The following is a 27,877-nucleotide window of genomic DNA, read 5'->3' on the forward strand; positions in this document are numbered from 1 at the left end:
CGGTTCCATCGTCGGATCCGACCTCTCGGAGCTGTGGGCTGAGCTTCGGATCCGAGGGTTTCAGTGTGCCTTCGGCTCTGTCCAGGTCGGAGCACACTGGTCCCTCGGATCCGACGGTCTCAGCGACGGTTCCGATCCCTTCATCGGATCCGAGTGGGAGTCGACTTTCGGAGTGCAGGGAGAGCGGCTCCCCCTCGGCCTTCGATGCAGTGGAGAGGGCTCTGTCAAGAGCATCCAGACCCCCGGCCCTTGCCTCGGCTCCACCCTGCACTCCCTCTCTGCTGGGTCAGGCTTCCATCACCCGGCCATAGGGACAGTCTGCGTCGATGTCCCAGGTTGTTCCATTGGAACAAGACATTGCTGGCAAGACTTCCTCAGACAGCCCCCCCCCCCCCGAGGAAGTGCCTCGCAAGCACAAGTGTAAGAGGAGGCACGTAGACTCCACCGAGTCCTTAACAGAGGACACAGACTTGGATGAAGGGGAAGGCTCCCCAAGGTCACCCCCGGAGGATGTCTCCTTTGGAGACATCATGGAAATGCTTAGGATCAGAGGTGTGTGGTCTGCCCCCAAGGCTTCCTCTGACGAGTCCGTGTTCCTGGAGGCATTAGAAGTAGGCCCATCTACCTCTTGGGGGTCCCCTCCGGCCGACCCCCTGGTGGACCTTATTACCACCAGGGCGTGGAAGGAGCCGGACACTGTGGAGCCAGTCCCTAAACGCCCGGACAGGATACTGAGCCCCCCCCCCCCGCAGACCAGTCCCACTGGAGCAAGGGTCCCCCCGTATATGCCATGTTGACGGCGGCAGCCACGAAGAGGGAACTAGCTCAGGAGAGCTCCTCGGTCCATCCACTCGATGGATCACCGTGGGAAGCGGGTTTTTAGTTCAGCGACCTTCTTGGTAAGGTCTCTGAACTATATGGCACATGTCATCAGTATGCAGCGGGATCTTATCAAAGAATATGCTGCTTCACCCCCTGAGTCCATGTCAGCGGAGGACAAGCAGTTGTACTCCACTCGAATGGCCACTCTAAGGTCTATCTCCAATACCTCTATGCGGCTTTTGTCCCACGCTACCGAGGGAGCCGCTAGAGCTAGCGGAGCGGGCCTAGTCATGAGACGTCAGGCCTGGCTCCGGCATTGTGACTTCGCAGAGCCCTTTAAGGCGTCCTTTGCGAACGCCCCCTTTGATGATTCTGCCTTGTTTGGCAAGACCGTTCGCGAAACACTAGTCCAGAGCGAGAAGGACGGGAAGACGTTGTCTGCCATCAGAGTCCGCTTCTCTGCTCCCCAGAGGTCCTTCTTGAAGGACCAAAAGGGACAGAAGAAGATGTGGTTCTGGAAATCGCAACATTCCCAACCTGCTCCGGACAGCCAGTCCTTCCATGGCAGAGGAGGACAGGGAGGACGCCGCCCTAGGGGCAGAGGGGCCCCGAAGAACTTTGGGTCCAGAGAGTCCTTCTCTGACCGGCCCACGCAACAGCCCTGAAGTGTTGCCCGACTGCTCTGCTCTGGAGGCAGTCGGGGGGGCGTTTCTCGAGGCATCTGGCGGCATGGGAGTCCATCACATCAGACCGCTGGGTGCTTCGTATCATATCAAGAGGCTACAAAATTCCAGTGTATCATGTCCCCAAACCCAGGAGCCTCATCTCATACTTTTATTAACCACTTCAAACTGGACGTAATTTCTAGAGGGAGAGCATCCTTTGGCTCCGCAGTGCTCCGGAACATCCTTCCATGATGGCCGCCCAAGATTCAGGTAGCTGGGGACTCTGTCCCACAGGTTGCTGACAAATGAAGTCCCTACTCCAGATTAAGAAGTTATGTACTCACCATAACATTCCATCTGAGTAGGTGGCTTCTTTTGTCTGCAACCATCCCCCCTCCTTCCCCCTGGCCTTCAGAACTTGGTCCTATTATATTGTTCTAGCTATTATGATTGCTGGAACACCATTTCAGATATCCATAGAGGGGCAAACTTGATCTGAGGTCATAGGAGGTTGGCAGGGGATTATGGGTGAGGGGAGGAGCTAGGAGCTCGGATCCATAGCTATGCTACAAGTTGCCGGCTCGGATCCGATATCGGGTCCAAGACCCACAGGTTGCAGACAAATGAAGCCACCTACTCAGATGGAACGTTATGATGAGTACATAACTTCTTATTAAAACAAACCCTGTTACTTTAGCAACTTTCTAAGTTTGTAAGAGCAATATTTAAAATATGTCCCTATTTTTGGGCCTTTGTCCCTCCCCATTTTGTCAAGCTTTGTCCAGATTTCTTGCACTACGAGGTTGAGAGGTATGATAGGAACAGAGGTAAAACAACTAAAATTGGGATCTTTTGAAAGGGGAAGGAGCAAACAACAGAAAAAATGGGAACTGAAGAAACAATATATGCAGAGAAGGAACGAGGTTTAAAAAAAGGCAGGATTTTAATGAGCTGTATAATGCTTAACTGACAATGACTGGTTAGATTATAAGTGATGTGTAATGTTTGCAATAACAGTTGTTTCAATGGTGTCTGTGATGCATAATGTTTGTAACTAAAGTGGTGTCAATGTTAGTTTTTCATTTATATAAATGTAAGATTGCCTATGTCATATGTGATAATTTAATAAAGATATTTTTGTTAAAAAAATCAACTACCTACAGACAAAGAAAGCAGGTCCCTTGACAGGTTTGGTAAGAAGGTTTACACATCCTCTACCCTGGCCATGAGGACCCTCAGATGCCAATTACATATGATTAAATACCTGCAGAGTATCCTGGAAAAAATTAGGGAAAAGCTTTCCTCCCTGGAGGACAAGAATGCCTCCAAGAAGTTGTTAGATCTCTGCCATTGTAGTGTCTAGGTTACTAGACACTCCTTGCACTGTGGATATGATGCCCTGAAGGCATCTGCCCAAGTTGCTGTCTCTGGTTCTGTTATCAGAAGGAATGCTTGGCTTAGAGAATAGACATTACTAGAACAGGTAAAATCTAAACTACTAGATGCACACCCGGATAAAGACTTCCTCTGTGGACCTAAGGCTGAGGCTGCCTTATAAAAGATGGAGGATAAAGCTAAAGCCATGCAAACTGTTAAAGACTTCCTCCAAGTCCAGCCTCCTTGATTCAGTAGGACTTTTCCCACTAAGCATTGGTCCTTTCCCTCATAATCTAAGCCCAGCTGGAGGAAAACCCATAGAGAAGGGCCTCATAGACAGCAGCAACAATCTCAAAGGGCAAGTTAGTTGTCATCTGGCACACCCAGGATGGGGAGCTCTAGGCCCCAGCACCCCAGCAGAGATCCCCTCCCACCCAAAACCCCAGAAAAGCTAGGAAAAAGGCTTTCCCTTTTCAAGGAGAACTGGGCCCTCATCGCCTCCAACAAGTGGGTACTGAAAGTTATCTCAAACAGTTACAGGCTCACCTTCAAAGAACCATTAAGATTCTCAGGCTCCCCCAATGTACTGCAAAACCAAAGAGGCAGAAGCCATTTCTCAGATCCAAAGTCTGTGCTCTCAGGGTTCTGTGGAACCAGTTTGAAACCACCAGGAAGGGAAAGGGTTTTATCTGGGCTGTTCCTGGTCCCCATGAAAGAAGGCTCCTGGCATCCTATCCTGGATCTGTCCACCCTTAATCAATCACTCTTAATTCCCAAATTCAGAATGCTTACTCTCCAAAAACTGTTCCCCATTATCACCCCTCAGGCTCTAATGGTCACTGTGGACCTGAAAGTTGCCTACCTACACATCCCTATAGAAGAATCCTGCAGAAGTTTTCTACAGTTCAGAGCAGGTGCAAATCAAAATCACTTTCAGTTCTCAGCTTTTCCCTTTGGCTTGTTTAATGCTCTCAGGGTCTTCACAAAATGTTTAGCCCCTGTGATTGTCTTCTGCAGAATGAGAGACATCTAAATTTACCATTACTTAGATGACTGCATAATACAAGTCATAAGTCAGTCAAAGTTCCTCAAGGATCTGGCATTCACCCAGACTCTACTCTCTTCCCTAGGGTTCACCATAAACCTCAACAAATCCAGCACACAACCTGCCACAAGGATAGTCTTCCTGGGGCTCTACTGGACTTCTTCCTCCAAAAGGCATTCCTCTCTCCAGACAAGGCTGCCTTTCTAACCCAGTACTTTCAGGGCATTATGCAGAGACAATGCCTTTCAGCTAGGGAATTCCTCAGAGCACTGGACTACATGGCATCTTGCATACTAATGATCCCTCTGGCCAGGCTACACATGAGCAAACTTCAGTGGTAACTCAGGATTCTCTAGTGCAAACATTCACAGCCACTGGAGATGGAAATTCAACTAATTCACTGCATCAGGGAGGTACTGGCATTGTGGGTACAAGCATGTACACAAAACCAGGGTCTCCCCTTCAGGTTCATCCCTCAGGACCAAACCCTAACCATGGATGCATTGGGCACAGCATGGGAAGCCAATTTCCAGCACCTCCTATCTCAGGGCAAATGGAAAAGCAGTTCAAACACATAAATTGGAAGGAACTGATGGCAGTATAGAAGAGCTTGGTGGCCTTCAAAGATCACTGGAAACCAAGGATCCTACTTGTCAAAACGGACAACACAACAGTCATGTGGTACCCAAACAAACAAGGGGGCACCCACTCCGACCCTGTTTGCCACCTTGCAATGCAGATCTGCTAGACAGCAGACCCTATGGGGTTGCATCTGATGGCTCAGTATCTTCCCGGGGCTCAGAGCACTTCAGCAGACTGCCTCAGCAGACACTTGATGGATCCTCATGAGTGGCAGCTACATCTGGAAACATTTCTCAGCGTAGCCCAGAAGTGGGGATCCTCTCAAATAGACATCTTTGCCAACAACAAAAATGCTAAAAAGATTCTGTTCCAGGAAGAAACTTCACACAGCCTGGAGGACAGATGCCGTCTCATATACCCCCAGAGCCTCTTATTTCTCTTTGCATTTCCTCCCCTGCCTCTCCTTCCAAGAGTCCTCCTAAAAATTAGGGAAGGAAGGACCAAGGGTCATCCTGATAGCCCCAGACTGGCCCAGACAATATCGGTACCTTCTGCTACTGAGTTTGACCAAAGAAAAACCTTAGCAGTTACCCCCAGAGAGTAGATCTGCTGACACAGGCAAAGGGGAACCTCTTGCACCATAATCTGCAGACTCTAAAACTCTCAGCCTGGATAATTATACAAAATTCTACCCCGAGTTCTCTCTGAATAGCCAGGTGTTTAATATAGTCAGAGTCTGGAAGACCCAGTACTAAGAAAACCTACTCTGCCAGGTGGAAAAGATTTTCTGTTTGGTGTCAGCAGGAAGGCCTGAACCCTGCCTTATCCAGCATTTCTACCTTCTTATGCTACCTGGCTGTCTTTGTGGAGAGAGGCCTGTCCTCCTTATCCATTAAGATATGTGCCTCTGCCATATCAGCCCACACCCCTACTCTTCCTTCTATCTTTTCCCACCCTCTAATGAAACAGTTACTTAGGGGAGCACTTCATGTCAAACCTCCCAGGAGGCATGCCACCCCTTGGGACCTCAACTTTGTTATAGAAAAAATTGACCTTACCTCCTTCTGAACCAGCTACTTCCACTGAATTAAAATTCTTGACATGGAATACTACCCTGTTAGTGGCCATCACCTCAGCTAGAAGGGTCTTTGAGTTGCAAGCCCTCATGGCAGTGGGACCATTTCTTATATTCCACCATGACAAAGTATCATTCAGAACTAAGCCTTCCTTTATGCCCAAGGTGGTCACAGACACTTCTCTGAACCAGGCCATACACTGCCTGCTTTCATTTCCTAAGCCATAAACCAGGGAGAAATAATTCTTCATTCATTAGATGTACACAGGCAACATCGCTATTACCTTGACAAAACTAAAGCTGTCAGAAAAACAGAACAAATGTTTGTCTCCTTTGCCTTGGATTCTAAAGGTAAACCAGACTCCAAACAGACTATCTCCAAGTGAATCACCCTCTCCATTTCCTTTTGTTACACCTACCATGGCAAAAACCCTCCTGAATCCATTGGGACCCACTCTACTAGGGCCACTTCTACCTCCATAGCATTCGTAAGGGGTGTACGTACCAAGGACACTTTGGAAGCAGCTACATGGTCATCTTTGCTTACCTTTACTAACCGCTACCACCTGTCAGCCTTCTCTGGGTCCAGAGCAGGATTTGCCACTGCCATTTTGCAGGGCATCCTCTCCTTTCCTTCATACTCCTTCCACCCTCTTCTCAGCTTAGGGAATCATCCCATAAGTCAGGACTGCAACAGTGAAACGTGAACACAGTGCAGTTGTATACACTTATCATACATGCAGATGTTCGAGTGTATTCCCTGTTTCAGTCTTCCTTCCCTCCCTCCATCCCCCATGTTCTCCTTACCACAACAGCTTTCTTTCTGTCCTCCATTGCCAGAGGACCCTATGCAGAGGGACCTTTCAGACTTCATTTCCTCTTATCTTATCCCTTACTTAAGGATCATCTGTGGTGCTCCTACTTTCTAGGGTCAAGAAAAACTGATGTCATGGTGTTAGCTGGCTCCCTTTACACCCAAACTTACTAACATCATGGTAGTGTATAAACCAGTCTAAGGAGGAGGGAGTTTTTTACTCTGCTAGTCGAGCCGACCAAGGCCTTCCGAAGCAAGAAATCCCGTAAGTCAGGACTGCAACACTGAATACACTAGAACGTCTACATTTATGCTAAGTGCACACAACTGTACTTTTTGACTTTATCCATGGATTTGGTGACATTTTCAAAGAAGTCCACCAGGTTTAACAAGTAAGATCTGTCTTTAACTAAGCCAAATGGAGTCAGGTCAAGCGTTTGAAGGTCTCCTATATCCTTGTTGATTAAGTCCATAATGATTATTTCTGTGGCCTGAGAGATGAGGCTGGTTAGGCTGATGGGTCTGTAATTTCCAGGGTTGGTTGAGGGGCCACCTTTGTGCAAAGGGATCACAGTTTCAGTTTTCCATTCAGTTCAGACAAAGCCAGTACAGTCTGTGATTGAACAGAGTACCCAGTGGTTCTGCCAGCTCCTGTTTTAGACCATTTAGTAAGCAGCCTGGGATGTTATCTGGTCCCATAGAGGCTGTGTTTTTGGTCTTACAAGGGCTGCTCTTTGGAAATACTAGGTAGAGGACTGGTGATGGGTATATTTTGAGGTATGATTAGTGGGACAGTGGACTGACGTTTTCACTGAACCTGTCTGCTAGCAGGATGGCAATTTTCACAGGTTCCATGTGAGTGGTACCGTCCACTACTAGTACGGCACAAATGTTCTTCGTGTTTCACTGTTGCAGTCATTACATTTGGGTAATCTGCTGGCAGGTTGCCGTCAGTCGGCCTGATTAACAAAGTCTTGGGTCCTGCGTCAGTTGCTGTCCCTTCTTCCATGACGTCAGGTCGTCAGGGGTATAAAACATGCAGCTGACGCCATTACATCAGTCTTTCTTGCCGCGCAGTGCCCGAAGCAGAAGCAGTTTGCAAGTGCCAGTCGGCCGACTCCTGAAATTTTTGTTGTCGAGTTTCAGAACCGAAGTCTTCAACTAAAGCTAAGTACCCCATTGGGTAAACTTTTTCTTGCTCCTTACCGATGTCAGTAAAAGTTAATAATCGCATTACTTGTGGGAAGCAAATACCGCATAAGGATTTTCATTTGAACTGTATTCCTTGCCTAGGCCCTGACCACAACATACCTTGCTGTCGGTTTTGTGCTAAATTTAATCAATGCATGATTAAATGTCGGTATATTTTTGCTTCTAAATATTTTGGCTCAAGATTTAATTATCCAGAAATGTCGTCGGTTAGCAATCCGACTACTGGAATACCTAAAAAACACAAAGAAAAAGACAGAGACAGACCGTCGAGGTCCAAAACTGAAGACTACGCTTCTCCTAAGCCAGTCGCCAGTTCGCCGGTACTCAGTGAGGTGCTTCCGCAGCCCCTGATACCCGCTACTTCTGATTCGCAGGCCTCTACTGAGACCCATTTGGAGTCCAGTATGCCGCGAGATGCTTCAGTTATGGAACCCGCAGATGTCTCTACCTTAGATGGGTCCGGAGCCGCTGTGCAGGCACCGGCTTCTGAGTGTGTTTTCAGGCCTACAGATTTGTATATTAGACCAACGCCATCTTCAAAACTAAGGCCAAAATCTAAATCTGTGTCTAAAAAACCGACGCCTGGGCCACATGTGCAGGCCCCTATGCCTAAAAAACAAATGATCGAAATGGCTGAAGATTTAATTATCTGAAAACACAAAAAAATAACGGAAAATGCAGCACGGGCTGTAAAAATGAAATCCTTTATTGATTCTGGTACCTCGACCTTCGCCTTCGCATGGAAGATTTAATTACTCTGATCAGGGGTAGCCAACCCCCTCCTTCTAAGAGGCCTAGGCAAGACATTGATTATGAATCTTCTGAACAGGATTCTATTTCTTCTGACTCTTCTAATGAACAGGATTTGTCTATTACTACTTATGAGGATTCTGATGCAGAAGATTCCATTCCTTCTGCTTCTCTCTCTGAGGATTTTTCTTTTGGGGAAACTTTACATACCTTAAGGGAACATTTCCACTGGGAAAGTCAGGATTTCTCTGAATCTAAAAAGAGACTTAGGGATTTTCTTCTTCTTCCTCAGCATAGGCCTTTGGCTGTAACTCCTGTTCTAGAATTGTTGATGTTTTTTCAGAATCTAGTATGGCTCCTGATTCTCTGCCTCCGGCTCCTTGTAAGCCAGATACTACAGGGTTCCTGACTCCCACAAATTCCTTTTCAAAAATCCTATTGCTGATCCTGAAACCATTTCTCAGGGTCCCAAGGGCACTAAGGCCTCTACTGCTAAAAATCCTACCCCTTCTGATAGAGTTTCCAAGGCGCTGGATAGATAGGGTAAGAAGGTTTACACTTCTGCAACCTTGGCAGTCAGAGCTTTAAACTGTCAATTTCATATGCTTAAATATCAACAGCATATCATGGGACTACTTAAACAGAAATTTGTGTTAATTTCTGACTGTGGAAAATAAAGATTTACAGGATTTATTACATTCAGCTGAACAAGTTGGAAAACATACTTTGCAATGTGGTTTTGATTCCATGGAGGCCTCTTGCAGGCTGCTGTAACTGGATCTGTGCTAAGAAGACACGCTTGGCTCAAAGAGCAAACTCTGCCTGACCATGTTAAAGCAAAATTGTTGGATGCTCCTTTACAACAGGACCATCTCTTTGGTAATAAGGCTGAAGAAGTGTTAAAAAAGATGGAAGATAAAGCTAAATCTATGCAAACTGTGAAAGATTTCTTATAAGTGCAACCTCCAAGATTTAGTAGGCACTGGCCTACTAAGAACTGGTCCTTTCCAGTACCTTCAAGAGCCACTCAAGTCAAATCCACACATTCCAAAGGCCCCAGGTTTCAGTCACAAGGAACTTTTAGAACAAAACAATGGGGGTGCTTCCACCTCCAAATCTGGAAACAACAAGGCACCTCCCTATGGTAAACAGTCTCAATGACTTCCCTCTACACTCACCAAGCACTTACTTTTTAACCGCCCCTTTGGGGGAAAACTGGCAATTCATGCACGAAACTGGCAACTTGTTACCCAGGACAAATGGGTTTTAAATATAGTATCCCAGGGATACAGATTTCATTTCCACACGTTGCCGATCCCAAACGGATGGCCAGACCTGCCCCCAAATCAGTGGGCAGAGGCCCAGAAATAACTTCTGTCCCTCATGAACATGGGGGCTATTCAGCCAGTACCAGAAGAGAAAAAGGGACAAGGTTTCTATTAAAGACTTTTCCTGGTACCTAGAAAATACAAATCATGGTGTCCAATTCTGGACTTATCCACTCTAAACACATTTCTGGACATTCCAAAATTCAAGATGTTGACTCTTCAACAGTTACTACCTATGCTAGGCAAAGATGCCTGGTTGGTAACTCTAGACTTAAAAGAGGCTTACCTGCATATCCCAATCAGGGAATCTTGCAGAAGATACCTCCGCTTCAAAGCAGGCTACTTGCATTACCAGTTCTCTGCACTTCCCTTTGGCTTATCTACTGTGCCCAGGGTCTTCACAAAGTGCCTGGCTCCAGTAATTGCATTTTGCAGGCAAAGAAATATTCATATATATCCATACCTGGACAATTGTCTAATTCAGGCATTAAACAAGGACATTCTTCTAAAGCATCTGGCATTTGTAAAAAGTGTTCTAACTTGTCTAGGGTACACCATAAACGAAAAGAAATCACAACTGGTACCCTCTCAAAAAATTACATTTCTGGGTGCAAGCTTGAATACAACTGCCCAGATGACTTAACGTATGCCAGAAAAGCAAATTCAATTGGTGACTTACTTCAAACAGGTGGCCACAAAAACCCTGCTATCTGCAAGACAAATTCTGCAAGCCTTTGGGATTCATGGCCTCCTGCATTCTTCTAATTCCATATGCAAGACTGCATATGAGGAAACTTCAGCGGTACTTAAAAAGTTTATGGAGTCAACATTGTCACAGCCTGGAAACAATGATTTCTATCATACCTTGCCTGCAACTAGAGTTCCTATGGTGGGCAAAGGCTTGCCACCAAAACAAGGGACTGCCATTCACTCCACCCCCTGCCGCCCAAACCCTAACTACAGATGCATCAGAATATGTGTGGGGCGGCTCATCTGGCAGGAAAGCGTATTCAGGGCAAATGGAGCCCAAATCAAATGCACCTTCATATCAATCAGAAAAAGATGCTAGCTGTACAGAGTGCACTGACAGCCTGCAAGGACTACCTTCATCCAGGACAATTAATGATAAAGACAGACAACACCACAGTTATGAGGTACATAAACAAGCAGGGGGGGTACACATTCATACCCCCTTTGCAGACTAGCCATGGCATTGTGAAACACGGCCTTGACCTACCAAATACAACTACAAGCTCAGTTCCTGCCAGGAAAGCTAAATACTCTGGCAGGTGAAGTAAGCAGAAATCTTATGGAACCACACGAATGGAAACTGGAAGCACAAATTTTCAACATGTTGACACGCAAATGGGGGAGTCTAGACTTAGATCATTTTGCCTCACCCCAGAACTATCAGTTGGACAAATTATGCACAAGAATTCATCACAAAACAGTATGGAAAGTGGATGCTCTATCATTCAGCTGGAAAAACCTATCAGTCTATGCCTTTCCCCCTCTGCCTCTGCTCTCCAAAGTTCTATTAAAAGTCAGACAGAACAAACCAAAAATGATTCTGATTGCTCCAGACTGGCCTCACCAACACTGGTACCCACTCCTGCACAATGTGTCACACCTTCCTCTGTGGCACCTGCCTCAGACACCTTACCTACTGTCTCAGCAGAACTACAAAATTCTGCACACTCGGCTCCAAACTTTGAATCTTGCAGCGTGGCTAATCATATAATTTCACCCTTGGCATCCCTCAGCAAACCTGTGATGGATGTAATTTTGGAGGCTAGAAGGCCTAGTACTAGAAAATCTTATGCTGACTAATGGAAAAATTCTGTACCTGGAACCAGTCACAAGGAATAAGCACAGCAATGCCCAATATTCCTCAGATTCTGCAATACTTAACTGAGATGCTTCACAAGGGCCTATCTTTTTCTTTCATAAAAATCCATGCCTCTGCCATTTCAGCTCATTACAACACAGAACCTCCCCTCTTCTCTCATCCTCTGCTAAAGCAGTATCTCAGAGGGGCCAAAAACTTAAAACCTTCCAGGAGAGCACAAACCCTGCAAGGGACCTCAATTTTATTTTGGAAAAACTCACTCTCCCTTCTTTTGAGCCAGCTGCTACTGCAGACCTAAAATTTCTCTCCTGGAAAACAGCTTTCCTTTTAGCAGTCACTTCAGCTAGAAGGATTTCTGAATTACAGGCTCTTATGGCAGTGGAGCCTTTCATTATTTTTCATGCGGACAGGGTGTCTCTCAGGACCAGTCCATCTTTCATGCCTAAGGTGGTATCCAGTGTGGCTCTTAATCAGACCATTCATCTGCCAACTTTCTTTCACAAGCCACGGAACAAGGGTGAGCAGATTCTGCATTCATTGGATGGACACAGACAACTTAGATTTTACTTAAACAGGACAAATTCTCTAAGAAAATCTGAACAACTATTGGTGGCATTTGCTGCAGGGGCAGAGGAAAAGGCTATTACAAAGCAGACTATTTCCAAATGGATAAGCCATTGTATTCATTTGTACTATATGCACCATGGTAAACCTATCCCCAAGGGGATCAGATCTCATTCCAGCAGGGCCGCATCTACTTCTGCAGCCTTTCTCAGAGGGGTTTTTACCAGAGACATTCTAGAAGCTGCTACCTGGAGCTCAGTTCATACATTCACCAAACATTACCATTTACCTCTCTTCTCTAAATCCAGAGCTGGCTTTGCCACTGCTGTCCTGCAGGGCCTTATAGCTGCTCCTAATGCTGTATAAATCCATCCTCCAAACCATAGCTTTGGGAATCTACTCAAATGTAATGACTGCAACAGTGAAACACGAAGAACATAGTACAGTTGTGTACACTTACCATAAATGTAGATGTTCGAGTGTATTCACTGTTGCAGTCCTGGTTACCCACCCTCCAGCTCCCTGTTTTTCTCTTACTACACCTCTACTTTCTTTTACTATGCTTAAAAGCCTTTTTGGTGTATTTGCTTTTGTTTGGAGGTATATTTTTTGTGTTTTAAATTATATATTTTGCTCCCCATTTGGGGGGCACCTGACATCTGGGGCAAGAAAAACTGATGTAATGGCGTCGGCTGCATGTTTTGTACCCCTGACGACCTGATGTCATGAAAGAAGGGACAGCAACCGATGCAGGACCCAAGACTTTGTTAATCAGGCTGACTGAGGGCAGCCTTCCAGCAGATTACCCAAATGTAATGACTGCAACAGTAAATACACTCGAACATCTACATTTATGGTAAGTGTACACAACTGTACTCTCTGAGCCTCTCCTTTAAGTAAGATTTCAGATGTAGTTATAGAATGCCTTGTGATTATCCTTAGCCAGGGATGCTAATTTGGTTCCGTAGTTAGCTTTGGAGGACTTAACAAGATGTCTGATTTGATTATTCAAGCTTGAAGGGTATCTTTCCTCTGCTGAAACCTTTCCTTATTATTCTTTGACAGCAGTTTCTTTATCTTGTTGTGTAACCTGTTTATGGTGGATAGCCACCAGAGTGGTTTATTTTTTCGTGAGGATCCTGATTTAATCTGTTTAGGTATGGCTGAGTCTGTAGACTTGTATAGGTGTTTATACCAGGCATTAGTGTACTCCTCAGTATGAGAGTCACTGTTGTTGGTGGTGAGCAGAGCTTTTAAACTATTTATGCCATGACGTAAGAGGCTGTAGTTTACTTTAGAGAAAATATTTTAACCTTTTTGCTCCAGAGCGGGGTAAGTTGTGATTGTTACTTTGAATGAAACAGATCTGTGATTTGACCATACCAGGGAGGGCCCCACACATGGGGTGGTGCAGCAGTCTCCCATGATGGTGAGCACTAGGTCAAGGATATTTGAGCCCCTTGTGGGGGTGCTGACTATCTGTTCCACAGCATTTGTGTTAAAGTCTAGGAACCTTAGGGTGAGAGTGTTAGTGCTCGTGTAAGTTGCCCAGTCAATGAAGGGATAGTTACTCACCCATGACTAGGTGTTTGGGTGTACTGTGAGTGACTCAAGTAGGTCCAGGTAGGCAGTGTGGTTTACCTGGTTCGTGGTGGGTGTCCTATAGCTAACAGTGATGTTGAGGGGGATCTTTCTTGCAGTTAGCTGGATTTGGAGTAGCTTTAGGGAGTCATACTGTTTAACCAGTCTTTAGGTGTATTGGTCTTTGAAGAAAATGAATACACCTCTCCCTTTGGTTCTTCCACATTCATTTTGCAGTCTGAACGTGTGGTAGGCATTGTAGCCTTGTATGGCTGGGGTACTCTCTGCGGCTTTGAACCATATCTCTGATACCGCACAGGCATGTGTGTCTTCCAAAGTAAGGAATGCTTCCAGTGAGTGCAGTTTCTGATTTAGACTCCTTGCGTTAAGCAGCATAACCTTGAGCTTGTCTCTAGAAGATGTTTTTACGTTGGGAATTTTGTTCTTATGACATTGCCCAAAAAACACAGTATGGGGGAGGCAAGTACCTTAGCCAGTAACCAAAAGCCAAGATATGACAGGTGCAGACCATCCCTGGCAAAGTAGCATGGCCTTGCAACCATGTCATCCCAGGCTCACAGCTACTGGATCCCCCTGGATTGACACCAGAAGCTAAGCCAGTTGTTAAAGTCAATCAGTTTTTTTGTTTTTAGTGAGGCATCATCCTGGGTGAAGGTAAAATGCTGCTTATGGCTAAGGACATACCTGCCTAGGACACACAATTAGCAAGCTCAGTCATGTCTGTCTTCATATAGTCCAGTGATGTACATCTCATGTCGTTCACCCCAGCATGGACTATGATGGAGTTGTAACAGTACTTGTTGAGAGACTTGAGTGCGTGTGTAATTTTGTGGATTCTGGCACCCGACAGGCAGCTGACCGTGACCTTCTCCTTGTCCAGCCTGGTGAGTGGAACATGTATGTGTCTCACTATGGAGTTGCCTATGGCCAAGACATTTGGTTTTGAGGTATTTTGCCTTAAGTGCTTGTTGGATAAGACAGTAATGTGTGTGTGTATTTATGTGTAGTGGATGCTGTTGGAACTGCATTGTGTATGGACAGTTTGCTTTTGGGGGGGGGTCTCTGTTCTTTTTGTACACTTTTAGTGAGCGCTTTTGCATAAGTGGGTTTATGTGTTTTGTTGTTGGTCTGTGAAAGACGTGTATGCTTATATGTGTATGTAAGTATGTGTGTGCTGACAACTCGTTTAGTATCTGATTTGCTGTCTCATGAGAGAGAGAGAGCATTAATTCCAGATTTAAAGTATAGATAAAGCTCTCACATATTGTATTAGTATGTTTTAATGGATTGTCAGTATACATGAGGCAGTTGCTACATTGCCTCCAGATGCCCATGTCTGTCAAGCTGGCTGAAGAAATGGTGGGAAACTGTGCATCCATTATATCAGTTTTTTCTGTAGTAAGTAGTGGGGAGAGGGCTAGATGGAACTGGTTCTTCTCTGGGACTAGTAGAATCAACTAAACTAGCGAGATTTGGGAGTAGGCGCCTGCATCAGTGCCTAAAAATGTGCTGCTGAGTTGCTGTCCAGGCAGCAGTGTGCATCTTTGTAACACACAGAGAAACAGGGAAGTCTAGGATGGTTCACAAGCAGCTACCTAGGGAAAATTGACTTTCTAAGTCTATCTATAACATGCAATACTAACCCCCGTTGTGCTACTTGCAAACTTGGTGCTTAAATACAAGCTAAGTTAAGCAATTTAGAAAACAAGCTGGCCAGTGGAAATGCTCAATACTGAGCCTTATTCCAACAATCCTCTACTCAGATGGGTTCCTGGCTACACTGTTCTGCCACAAGGGTGCAGGGGCCCCTCTTAATGCAAGATGTCTGGTTTTAGTACTCAGATAATGCCAAACAGTCTAGATTCAGCAAATCTGAATCTAGCCTATGTTATAAAATACACAATTACTAGAAAATACAGTAGCTTCAAACAGCAAACAGTTGAAATAGTGAAACAGCAAAAAAACAGGTAAAGGTAGGCAGCAGTTCAGTTATACACAGTTTAAAAGTGCAGTACAGTGGATAAAAATACTTATTTTTTTGTAGATTTCAAAGGATGTATTGGATTGTTTGGATTCACTCCAGATGTAAAAGAGAGCACACCAGTTTTAGAGCAGCTGCTGTAAACCGAGCCAACAAACAAAAAATACAGAAATGTAAGCAATAACAGAGTAGTTCAGACTAATTACTTAGAAAAAAACTGTGTATATACATTCTGGTGAACAAAAACAGTGCAATGTGCAATCAAGCAGAGTGTAATTTACAATATATACATTCGTTTCTAAAGTGGGCCAGTCTTCAGTAAATCTTGACAGAAGAGAAGTGACTCTGAAAGGAGATAGGTTAGGTGATATGTCCATTTTGAAGCAGGGGCATTTAACTTGGATGAAGTGCTCTTTGAGTTGCATTCTGAATGTGGAGTAAGTGTTGTTTTCCTTAGTGTCAATGGGGGAGAGCTTGCCAAAGAGTAGGTGTATGAGAGAACAAAGCATGTGCAGTGCTGTGGAGTTTGGTTCTCGAGGTAGTAAGAGTCAGTGTGGCTTGTGAGTAGTGTCTAAGGTTGCATTCATTTTTTTTTTCATTAAGTCTAAATGCAAGATGAGTAAATGTGTAGAACTGGAGTAGTTTGTATAGTTTGGATCTTTGTTTTGTAGGTAGCCATTGGCTTTTTCTAGGATGATACAGTGATGTTCACAGAAAGCGTTTGTAATTACTCAACAGGTGCTGTTAGAGATAGTCTGGAGTGTGGCAGTGTAAGGATGTCCTTCATCTTTAAGATCCTCCCCAGCCATTTCTGTGACTTGAATATATTTTCCGAAAACCAAAGGCTCAAGGATTATGTGTGTGTCACATTGTTGATTGAGCCTTCCCACCCTGACATCCAGCCTTTACTGAAGAAATATCTAAGGTCAAAACTCAAGGTTCTGTCCAGCCCAACTCAGACATCCATTGAAGATTCCATGGACTGTACAATGCTTATGTTTGCCACTGCTGTTGCAACCCCATTGGAGGCTAGTATGGGAATGTCTACTTGCATGTCTGCTGTGGCTGATTCGACATCTGTTTCAGACAGGAAGCAGGAACCCTGGCTGGTTGTCTCTGATAGACTGGAGAAGATTCCTCAGATTTTAGTTTGAGAGGAAATTTGTGGTTATCTCATAGAAGTCATTCAGGACATTGATCCTAAGAAACCAGATAGGTTTTATAAGCTTCCAGAAGATCAAAAGTTTCTTTATAAGAATCCCTCTTCTGATTCGGCTGTAATTTCAGTTTTTGCAGAGAAAACTCAGTGCCTACAGATAAGGATAGCATGGCCATGGACAGGTATGTCAAAAAAGTTTATACCTCTGCTACGTAAGCCATTAGGACTGCTAGCTATCAGATGCATTTGACAAGCTACCTTCCGTCTGTTCTGTCTAACCTGGGAGAATTTATTAATGCCATGCCAGAGTCAGACAATAAGTCTTGTGCTTAAACCTTCCTTAATTCTGCCTCTCAAGTGGCCAGGCAACCGATCAAATGAAGTTATGATCCTGATACATCTTCTAGGGCAATTGCATCAGGATCAGTCATTCACAGGTATTCTTGGTTAAGTCTCCAGTCCTTACCAGAGGATGAAAAGGCCAAATTGTAAGACTCTCTTCTGTACAAACAACATCTATATGGATCTACATCTCTGCATCTGTTCAAGACCTTGCAGGAAAAGGAGAAGGTTATGCAAAACTTGAAACACAGTTTCCATTTCCCACTGCCTACATTCCAGAGGAATTATCCTGTTATAGTTGCAGTACGTTTTTTTCCTTTTTTCTCTTTTATAAGTCTCTCTTTTATTTCTAATGTCTTTTTTGTCTACCTGCTCCTCTCGTTAGCTTAAATACCATGTGTGTGTGTGTGTGTGTGTGTGTGTGTGTGTGTGTGTGTGTGTGTGTGTGTCTCCTCTCTTCTGCACTACCATTGGTAGTTCTTTCCCAGTACCATTGTTGGTAATTCTTTATATCTATTCAGGTATTTTTTTCATACCATCGTTGGTATTTCCTTTTCCCCTGTTAAAAAAAAAGAAATCTTTCTCTGTTCCTTTCTGGTGAGTGTGTGTTTGTGTGTTTGTGTGTGTGTGTGTGTGTGTGTGTGTGTGTGTGTGTGTGTGCGTGTGTTTGGGTGCATGTGTTTGTGTGAGTGTGTGCGTGTGTGAGTGTGTGCGTGTGTGAGCGTGCGTGTGTGTGCATGTGTGTGCGTGTGTGTGTGCGTGTGTGAGTGTGTGTGCATGTGTGAGTGTGTGTGCGTGTGTGAGTGTGTTATCATTATGGCTGATAAATCTGAATTCCCAGACAAGTCATCTAAGGGCACCTCAGGTTTAAAAGGTGCCAGATATGTGAGAGGAAAATGTCCAGTTTGGGAGTGCATGTGTGTTGTGTTTATTGCCTAGGTAAAGTTCACCTGCAGCAGAACTGTTCAGTTTGCCATGGTTTTTCTGCTAGGACACTCACCAAATGGAAAAACAAACTTATTCTTAAAGGATTGCTAAAAAGTGACTTTGAAGAGGCCATTTCTGAGTCCAAAATGGAAGCTAGTTCTTCATCATCATCCTCTTCTTCTAAAAAGTGACCTAGCACTTTGGAACCACCTAAAAAGGTTTCTAAGCAGCTTTCAGTGTCGAAGTTCCATGGCACCGAATGGTGAAAAAGATTCGGCACCTACCAAAACTTTGACTTCAACTGCCTCGGCACCAAGAGACCTGTCAGTACCAGAGCAGTCAGAGATTATTTTTGTTCCAGGAAACAGATATTCTTCTTCTATTGACCCATTCAAGGATAAACCACCGAGCCCCTTTGTTGAGTCGAGCCCCGTTAGGTCTCCTTCGGTTGCTTCAGTTCGATCCGCTAAGAGTCTCTTTGAAATGGACATTATGAGACTGGTGGATCAGCTCCTGACGATGAGGGGATTGTCTTTGGTTGCTAGCCAAACCAGCACAGGACTGGCCCTATTACGACACCATCCATTATTCCTCCTCCAACTCCTATTGAGTCATTGGAGCCCACGGTTCCAACATTCTCTGCATCGACTGTCTTGGTTCTGGTAGCAACTTCTCTGGAACTGAGGGTTGCCTTGAGTGCCTCTGGGCTTTTGGCACTGGAGACCTCCCGGGGTCAAGACTCCCTGGCCGGTTCCAAGGTGCATGGATCAACTTCATTAATTTCAGAGCCTTCCATGACCCTCGGTGCTTCGGCCTTCATTGGATCGACCTAGGCTTCAGTTTTGGGGGTTGCCTTCTCAGTGCCAGATGAGACCACGGTTCCGAAGGAGTCTGTTTCGGTTCCGGGCTCCCATTCCAATGATGTTTCCTTCAGGGACATCCTAGAGATCCTGGTCTAAACGTATACCCGTGGACACCATGGTGATAGCGGCAGCCACTAAGAAGGAACTTGCTGAGGAAAGTCCAACTATCCATCCTCCTAACAAGGAGTCTAGGATTATGAATAGGTTTGGGAAGCATATTTGCGCTTCGTTGACCTTTGCTCTCAGGTCCATGAACTACACGGTGCACTTTACAAGATTACAGAGAGATTTAGTCAAAGAGTTCTTGGATACCCTCTCAGGAGCAGTAGCTGAAGGGGTACGTGACAAAGTTACTTCTCAGCTCGCCACCCTCGAAGTAATTTCTAATCGTCCATTAGGCTGATTGCCCACGCAGCTGAGGGGAGAAAAAAAGTGGCTAGTTCAGTATAGCCATTAGAAGGCACTCCTGGATGCGCTTATTTGACTTTACGGAGCCATTTAAAGCGTCATTTGTCAGTGCTCCATTTGACAGATCGTCCCTTTTTGGTCCTATGGTAAAAGAGACACTGGCCAGATGTGAGAAAGATGGGAATACTCTTTCTGCTGTAGATGTATGTTTCACCACTCCTCAATGGCCTTACTCTAGGAAGCAGAGAAGTGGGAGACTATGGATTAAAAAATCACAAGGGCCTTTCTAGGACTCACTTGGCAAAGACTTTCCCTGGGGCAGATGAGGAGGAAGTAATGGAAGGCGCTGCCCTAGAGGCAGAAGTGGCCCGCAGAACCAGAGGTCCGGAGATTCCTTCTCTGGCACTTCCTACCAGCACTCCTGAACAGAGGTCTGATTGTCTTCCTCTGGAGGCAGTCAGGAGATGGTTATCCCTGCATCAACCCGCCTGGCAACTGATAACTTCAGACAAATGGGTGCAGTGAATCATATCCAGAGGTTAGAATATCCCACTTTCTATAAGTCCAAAACCCCAAAAAAGACTCCTGGATGATCCACCCAATCACAGGAAAACAGCAGTAGCAGAAATTCAAACACTGCTCAACAAAAGAGTCATCCAAAAAGTCCCACCAGACCAAACAGGATCTGGGTTTTATTCAAGGTTCTTTTTAGTGCCCCAAAAACAGGGGACTGGAGACCCATTTTGGATCTCAGCCAGTACGACAAGGCAGTACAGCAAACCAAATTTCTGATGGTCTTGGTTCAGTCCATACCTCCATTCATGGAAAAGGATGATTGGATGTGGATGCATATTACCACATAAAAATGGACAAACACTCCAGGGGGTTGTGCGCTTCCAGATGGGAGCCAGTCATTTCCAATTCAGAGCACTGCCTGTTGGACTCACCTCAGCCCCCAGGATGTTCACCAAATGCATGGCAGTGGTAGCAGCTCATCTCAGACTGCAAGGATTTTGAGTTTTTCCATACCTGAACAACTGGCTCCTCACTGCTACCACCAGGCATCAAATAGAATGGGCAAGAGATTACACTACATCTCTGTTCATCTCTATGCATCACAATAAGTTATGGAAAGGCACATTTGCAACCCTCGCAACAACTAGAATTCATCGGAGCCCTGTTGGACACAGTTGCAGGAATTGCTTCACTTCCACTGGAAAGGCTACAAAGGATCAGATCTCAGGTCAGCCAAATTATCTAGAGCAAAAGTGTTCATAGGTTCATAAGTTTATAGGTTGGTACTAGGCTATCAGCCCTAGGGCCTATACAAGCCTAGCCATAACAATTCCCTGGCTATTTCTTCCCACACTGTTTACTTACCTGGACCCCTGTCTAGCAGGGCGACTGACGTGATCACCGGGGTGAATTTCCTTTCTCCCATCCAATCATCAAGGTTCCTTTTGAAGAGGGCCAAAGAGGCACTCTGTTTGACATGTATGGGCAATCTATTATGAGGATATATGAAGGGTTGGATGCAAGCATTAAGGTGGGAGGGTTCCTCTCTGACAAGCTGTGTTTGAACAGACAAACCGGCAGGGAGTCCTATTCTCTTTCCCTTCTGTTATTTTATTTATACTTAGAGCCACTGATAAATAAAGTAAGAGACTCTCTCAAATTCAAGGATTTATGTGGTATGGTGTTCAAGAAAAGTTATCCTTATTTGCAGATGATATTATCTTGTATTTGATAAATCATAAAATGACATTTTGGAGTCATGCAATATTTTGAGACAGTTTCAGGTCTTTTCTGAATTTAAAATTAATGAGGATAAAACAAAGGCTATAGCAGTCAGCTGTGCACACACGCACATGTGTTAGTTAAGTAATACCCATTTACATGGGAACATAATAATATGAAGAATTTAGATGTATGGATTAAAAAGGATTATGTCATTGCAGCTAAGGATATGTGGGAAGAGACTAAACAAATAATATTATAAAAACTGAGAAACTGGAAGCTCTTGATTATGCATATGGACAGTAAGATACAAGCAGTGAAAACATTTTTAGTCCCTTTAATTTTATATACAAATCAGGTATGTTTGTTATCAACCAGAGAAGTTGTGAAAGGTAGTTAAAGAGTTGAAGGAATTTATTTGGGAGGGGAAGAGGCCAAGAGTTAAGTGAGATAAGTTGATTTTCCCCTTAGAACAGGGTGAGTTTACCTGAATTGAAGGGATACTTTAGAGATGCACAGTTAGTGTGCATACATAACACAAACAAAAAGGTATAAATCAAAGTGGGACATGATGATGATGAAACAGGTGAGTTCAAGAAATAAGGAGAGAGCAGGAGTTTGGATGCAGATCTTTAAAAAGAGTAATAACAAGAACACAGGAAATTATATTCATAAATATGCAGAAAGTACTCAAAGTACAAAATTAACATGAGAGTGGAGAAAGGAAATTTTTCCAGTAGGGACCGCAGCAAATAAGGGTACATAAAATAGGCAGGAAGAAGGTATAATTTATTCGGCAAAATTACCAATAGAACCACATAGTGAAGCAAATAACTATGAAGGAAAAATTAATAGAGTGGGATGAGGTCAAGCAGAAGTTTGGACTGCATGTTAAAGACTGCCGTCCATACCAAAAACTGATGAGACAGGCAGAGAGGAATGGATAGGGGAGTACTAAATGAAAGACCAGCTATAGCAGAGGTTTTAGTTGAAGCCAGATCAGACGTTGCTATTAAGTAAGGGACAATTAGTGTGGCATTACATGAGGTGTAATATATTTAAATATATATAATATTATTTTATAATAACTATGGGAATCAGTCAGAGGAGAATAGAAAAGACTGGGAAGGGAGAATGGAAAGGCAGTTTAACAAGGAACAAAGGAAGGACATTTGTATCGCTCCCAATAAGGCAACAAAGCCCAGAAGGTTTAGGCTTTTTGCTTGGAAGTGTTTGTGTACATATTTGTATACATTAAGCAGACATCATACAGTTTTTCCTCAGGTCAATAGCAAATGAGCTATGATGGGAAACAGAGGGGTAATTCAGAACATGTGTTCTGGGAGTGTAACTCGTTGGGAGATTTTAAAAGTTCTCACCAAAGTGTTTTGTCAGAAATGTTGGGAGAACAAATTGTTGTAACTAAGGAAACTACTCTTTTGAGCTGAGACATAAGCTCTGAATTGCCTAGACATATTAAGACCTTATTAAGTTTAAACTTAATGGGTGCCAAAAAAGCAATTACTAGAAAATATAAATCAAAATGTAAACCAGCTACACTTGAAGTAATGAATATTGTAAACAAGGTAGAATAACTGGAGGTGGGATCCTTAGAAAATGGAATGAGAAGATTACATAGACATAAATGGACTCTGAGGGAACAAAATATGCAGATAATGTATAGGAGGAGAAGTGAGGCTTAAGGGAAGGCAGGAATTAAGCAATTTATGTAATGTCAGAGTGAAGTATAATTGCCAAAGAAAATGTATTTTCTGCATGAAAAAAATCTTACTATGGCTTGTTTTCTTTCATATTAATGTGTATGTATCCATGTCACTGTCGTAGTTGTTCATAGGTGTGTACTAGGCTAATGGCCTTGGAGCCTTACAAGCCTAGCCCCCAAAAAATTGCCCAGGCACCGTGCCACCAGATGTTACTTCACAGTGCCTCTATAAATTATATCCTCCCAGATGGCACTTGAATTGCTGGTCTTAAAGTTATTTCACCCCAGATGGGACTCAAACCCACAATCCCTGGCTTAGGTGGCCAGTGCCTTATCCATTTGATAAAGATGTTTATAAAAAAAGATGTTTCCCAGACTAGATTTTCCATGCTTCCACTGTAGTTTTTTTTTTTTTGTCATTTTAAACAAATTTGGCTAATAGGAATCAGCTTAAAAATAACTATTTAACTTCAGTCTGAAGTCTCCTTGTGTGAGAGTGGGATATAGTAAGATTCCATTTAGAAGGCTGTTCAGCCAAGGTAAAATAATCTACACACTAAAAAATAAAACATAGATTCCTTAATTGTGTGGAAAACTTCATCACTGTGGCACTGGCAACCACTAAATGAGTCAAAGGCAGTTTGTGCAGTTATTTCTTAAGTGAGAGTTGGATGCCCTCCATCTCAGCATTAGAAGTCTTTCAGTTACCCTTTTCTGAATTTGTGATGGAAGTGAAACTCTGCAGGCCAAAATTTGATGGAGTAGTCTCAGGAGACCCACAGCAAGATACCAAACAGAAGTAGTAAAACAAAAATGCTGCAAAAGATGCAAATGCCACAAAAACTTAACTTTATATTGTTCAGGTGAAAAGGGAATACATTCCCACTGTGCAAGCTAAATATATTTAACACTGGGATGCATCTGCCATACAGACAAGAATCAGATACTGGAAATTTGGAGGATGGTCACACTTTTCCAGTACATTTGTCCTGTAGCTCTTAACTCTCCCTTACCCCAAGGTCTGGCATACCCTTAAGCCTCATGTTTCTAAGTCTCAAAACAAGTAAGAGCTTAATCCATCCTTCTGTAGTCAAGAAGACCTGACTCTTACATAGTTTGTCATGCTGTCTTTCAACATGCCTTAAACATATGGCCAAATCCTTGAAATGTTTCAGGTATTGGCACATTTTTGTGTGCTCCTTCCTGAATCAGCCAGTGATGGAACCAACATAAATAAATGGATACATGATCTTGTGGAGACTTAACCAAAAGTTGCCCAAGAATGTGAAAGAGGCTGTTTCAACTGCTGCCCAGACTCTCAGCTTTCTGGATTTTCATTTCACAACTCGTGTAGTCTAGACTGTGTTACATACAACAGTATTGTAAGCTGTGATGCTTTACAGTATAACTTCTTCCTTTATGTGAAACCAGAATTGCTGAGTGCTTTGTAGTGGATGAGAACAAATTTTAGAAATAAGATGCTGAAAGTTGGGGCTTTAAGAAGCCCTCACTCATGTTAATACTTTTTAAAATGTGTAGTGCAGTCAGGAATTCATGACTATTTATCAAAGGTAAAAAATCTCTGAAACCCATTTTTAAGTAGCACAATGTAATTTTTTTTTCTGCAGGGGGCCCCCTCCACCCCCATATGTGGAGAGACCCATAAATTATATATGCCAATTTCATGGTCACACAATGGAGAAAGAGCAGCGCCATAGCTTTGCTGAAAATGGCTTTCAGCAGTAAAGCCGTTCTGTTGTCAATCGGACAAACAACACTCAGCAAAAACGCACATTTCCACAGTTATGATGCATAATCACATCTTTTTACTGTACCCTTGCTGTTCAAGTAGTTAACAATAGATACTTCTTTTCTACCTTGTTACTCAGTCTTTGTTGAATGACCTTTACAGATTTGTAATTTTTTTTTATAATGTAATAATGTAGTGATGCTGTACTGCACTTACACAGTAACTCTAAGCACTGTATTGAGACAAATATTTAAAAGCATTTTTTTTTAACAGGTGAAGGAAGACATGATCCTGCAAAAGTAGCAGACACCATGTTAGATGCCATTGCACTTGCAGTGAAGAATGGGCTCATATTCAACTTGTCTACCATCCGTATTGTCATTCTGTGCAGAAATATATTTAACATCTTCAAAACAAAGTTGGAAAACAGACTTGGAATGCCTCCTCTTCAGTCAAACTTCTTGGATAGAATAGGTAAGTTTTGCAACCTCCATTTTTAGCAAGTGTTTGTACTCAGTAAAGATCCAGTGGGCACAAGTGCCTGTTGCCTGTACATTTTCTGAATGTTGGACTTACAGCACAGTGGCTTTGGGTCAAAAGCATCATTCTGATAGCCTTGAGGCTGTCCTTTATTTATTTATTTGGGGGGTGGGCACCCATAGAACTTGTGTTATGTTACAGTTGAGTGAATTTTCTTTGAATAATTTTTTTGTAATTTTGCTAGCTGTTCAAATAAGTTAGAGGTCCAGACATGCTTGTCCCTTTTACCCCTTCCTCTGCTAACTTATGGGCTTATTTGTCTTAGTGTGTTTATAATCAGGAATTGTTTGTACAAAGTGTTGGATGTTTTCAATTTACTGGGGAAATTGTATTGATTTGTAGGGGCAGAACGCATCGTGTCCTTGCTTTGAAAATATTTTTTATGCATATAGGTAAGAATAGATTTGTTGTGAAATTTACCCATGATGTACAGATAGACAATATAAACTTTGTGGATGCATTATTATAAGGAGATGGTAATATTTATTTATTTATTTATTCCAGTTGGTGACCGGGGAGGTCCACTGGGCTCGAGAGCCCATTTTCAGTGGAGGCCCGGGGAGAAAAGCTCCACAAAATAAAGTTACATCACATATTGAATTACCACAATACAAAGTTACATAACATATTGAAATAACAAAAAAAAAATAATTTGCATTACAGTCAGTATGTAGCCTTACAAAACACAGCAGGTAGAATAGCAGACAAATAGGTATCATTCACTAAGTAACTAGATATTAAAGAAAAAACTTATCCAGGAAGGATGAGAGGCATAGAGTATGAGGCTGGTTGTAGATATTGGTTACAATTAATAGTCTAGATCTATGAGAGAGGTTAGAAAGGTAAGGAGGTTAGCCAGAAGAGAAGGAAGAGGGGAGCTTGGAGGTATGGGGTGAAGAGTGCAGTTGCATTTTCTGTGAAGAAACAGGTAGGAGTGAAGTTGTCTTTTGAAGGTGTGTAGGTTGTCACAGGTCCTCAATGTAGAGGGCAGGGCATTCCATTTTTTAGCTAGGGCAAAGGAGAGTAAAAGCTGGCCAGCTGGGCGCTTAGGTTTGTGGATGGAAATAAGGTTTTGGTGAGTGGATCTAAGGGGTCTGGGGGGGGGCTATATCGTTGGAGGATATTAGATAATGCGGGGCAGCTGGTGGGTTGAAATAGTAATTTGTGGGCTGAGACAATTTGGAGGAAGTCTAGTTGATTGGGGAGTTCAAGCCAGTTTAAAGTTTGTAAGGAGGAGCAGTGATGAGAGAAGGAGTTTGCTTTTGTGGCGAATCTGGAGATTTTATTGTAACATACTTTTAGTTTGGAGGTAAGCATGGAAGATAGATTAGTAAGCAGAGGAGCGCCATATAGAGGAGATATGTAGTGGCCAAGGTATGTCTAGTAGAGGGTTAGAGGAAGTGATTATTCCTGTACAGTAGGCCGAGTTTTATGTGGGTTTTCATGATGTTAAGTTGGATATGGGTGTTGAATTTTAAGTGTTCATCGATGGTGACCCCCAAGAGTTTGGCGGAGGGAACAATGTCAATGATAGAGTTGTTAAGGCTGGTAATTTGAAATGAGTTTTTATCAATGGGAGTGGATTTAGAGGGAGTGAATAGTAGGATCTTTTGTTAGCGTTAAGTGAGAGGTGGTTCTGGTGCATCGATTTTTCAGTGGTTGAGAAGGAAGATTGAGTTAGAGACTGGAGTTCAGTTTGGTTGAAGGCAAAGCAGATCAAAGTAGAATCGTCTGCGTATTGGACAATTTTGGTATTAGGAATGGCTTTGTGGAAATCATTAATGAAGATGTTAAATAGCAGAGGGCCAAGAATGGAACCTTGGGAAACTTCTGTGGGGGTGGGAAGGAAGGTGGAGGAGGATTGGCCCCATTTCACTGCTTGTGACCTGTCTGAAAGATAGCTGGAGAACCAGGAAATAGTTTTTGGGGAGATGTTGAGGTTAGATAGATGGTTCAGTAGATGGGTGTGAGAGATGGTATCAAAAGCTTTAGATAAAACTAATAGAACAGATGAAACTAAGTTACCGGAATCTTGAGCTGAATTGATAGAGTATAAAAAGGAGATAAGGGCTGTGTTGGTATTGTGTCCAGGGCGGAAGCCGTGTTGGGTAGGAGAGAGCAGTTGGTGTTTGGTTAGGAATGGCATGAGCTGCATGTGTATGCATTTTTCGAGAAGTTTAGAGATTGGAGAGAGGATGGCTATAGGGCGGAAGTTGGAGAAGTTACAGTTTTTGCTACCCTTGTGGAGTGGAAGAATAAAAACAGAAAGCCATAGTTTGGGTACATAAGACTCGAGTAGTGATCTATTAATCAGGATGCTGATAGGGAGAGCAATACTGTCAGAGGCAATTTTTAAGAAGAAGGAGGGAATGTTGTCAGGAGCATTGGTGCAAGGTTTAAGTTTAGAGAGAAGTTTCTTTATGAGGTAGGTGGATACAGGTTTAAGTTCAAAAGTAGGGGGTGTGGGAGGAGAGGGGGATGAAGCTTGAGAGGAGGGGGGTAGGGGGATGTTATTGGGGAAGGTTTTGGTTAGCTCAGCAATAGAAGAGGTGAAGAAGGTGTTAAATAGTTTGGCAATTTCTTGGTCAGATTTGCTAGTGTCAGGACAAGGGTTATTTGTGGTACCAGGCTTGAGAAGGGAGTTAATAGAGTTCCAGAATTGTTTGAGGTTCTTTGTGTGATTTATTTGTAAGTGGTTGTAGTAGGATTTTTTGTCTATAATAACTTGCTTTTTGGCTAGGTTTCTCAGCTGTTTGTATTTT

General features: G+C 43.4%; 1 protein-coding gene across 2 annotated transcripts in view; it reads left to right on the forward strand.

Annotated features, from left to right (window-relative positions):
• Positions 1-27,877, forward strand: part of LOC122790862 (protein mono-ADP-ribosyltransferase PARP14-like) — a 1,931,416-nt gene that overhangs the window by 1,486,889 nt on the left and 416,650 nt on the right. For both annotated transcript variants that reach the window (XM_044058520.1, XM_044058521.1), the window contains exon 11: positions 24,849-25,049. In XM_044058520.1, coding sequence (XP_043914455.1) covers positions 24,849-25,049 — 201 coding nt within the window. The remainder of the gene's footprint in view (positions 1-24,848; positions 25,050-27,877) is intronic.

This window comes from Protopterus annectens, chromosome 16.part0, assembly GCF_019279795.1.
Source record: "Protopterus annectens isolate FY-2018-M chromosome 16.part0, PAN1.0, whole genome shotgun sequence".
NCBI lineage: Eukaryota > Metazoa > Chordata > Ceratodontiformes > Protopteridae > Protopterus > Protopterus annectens.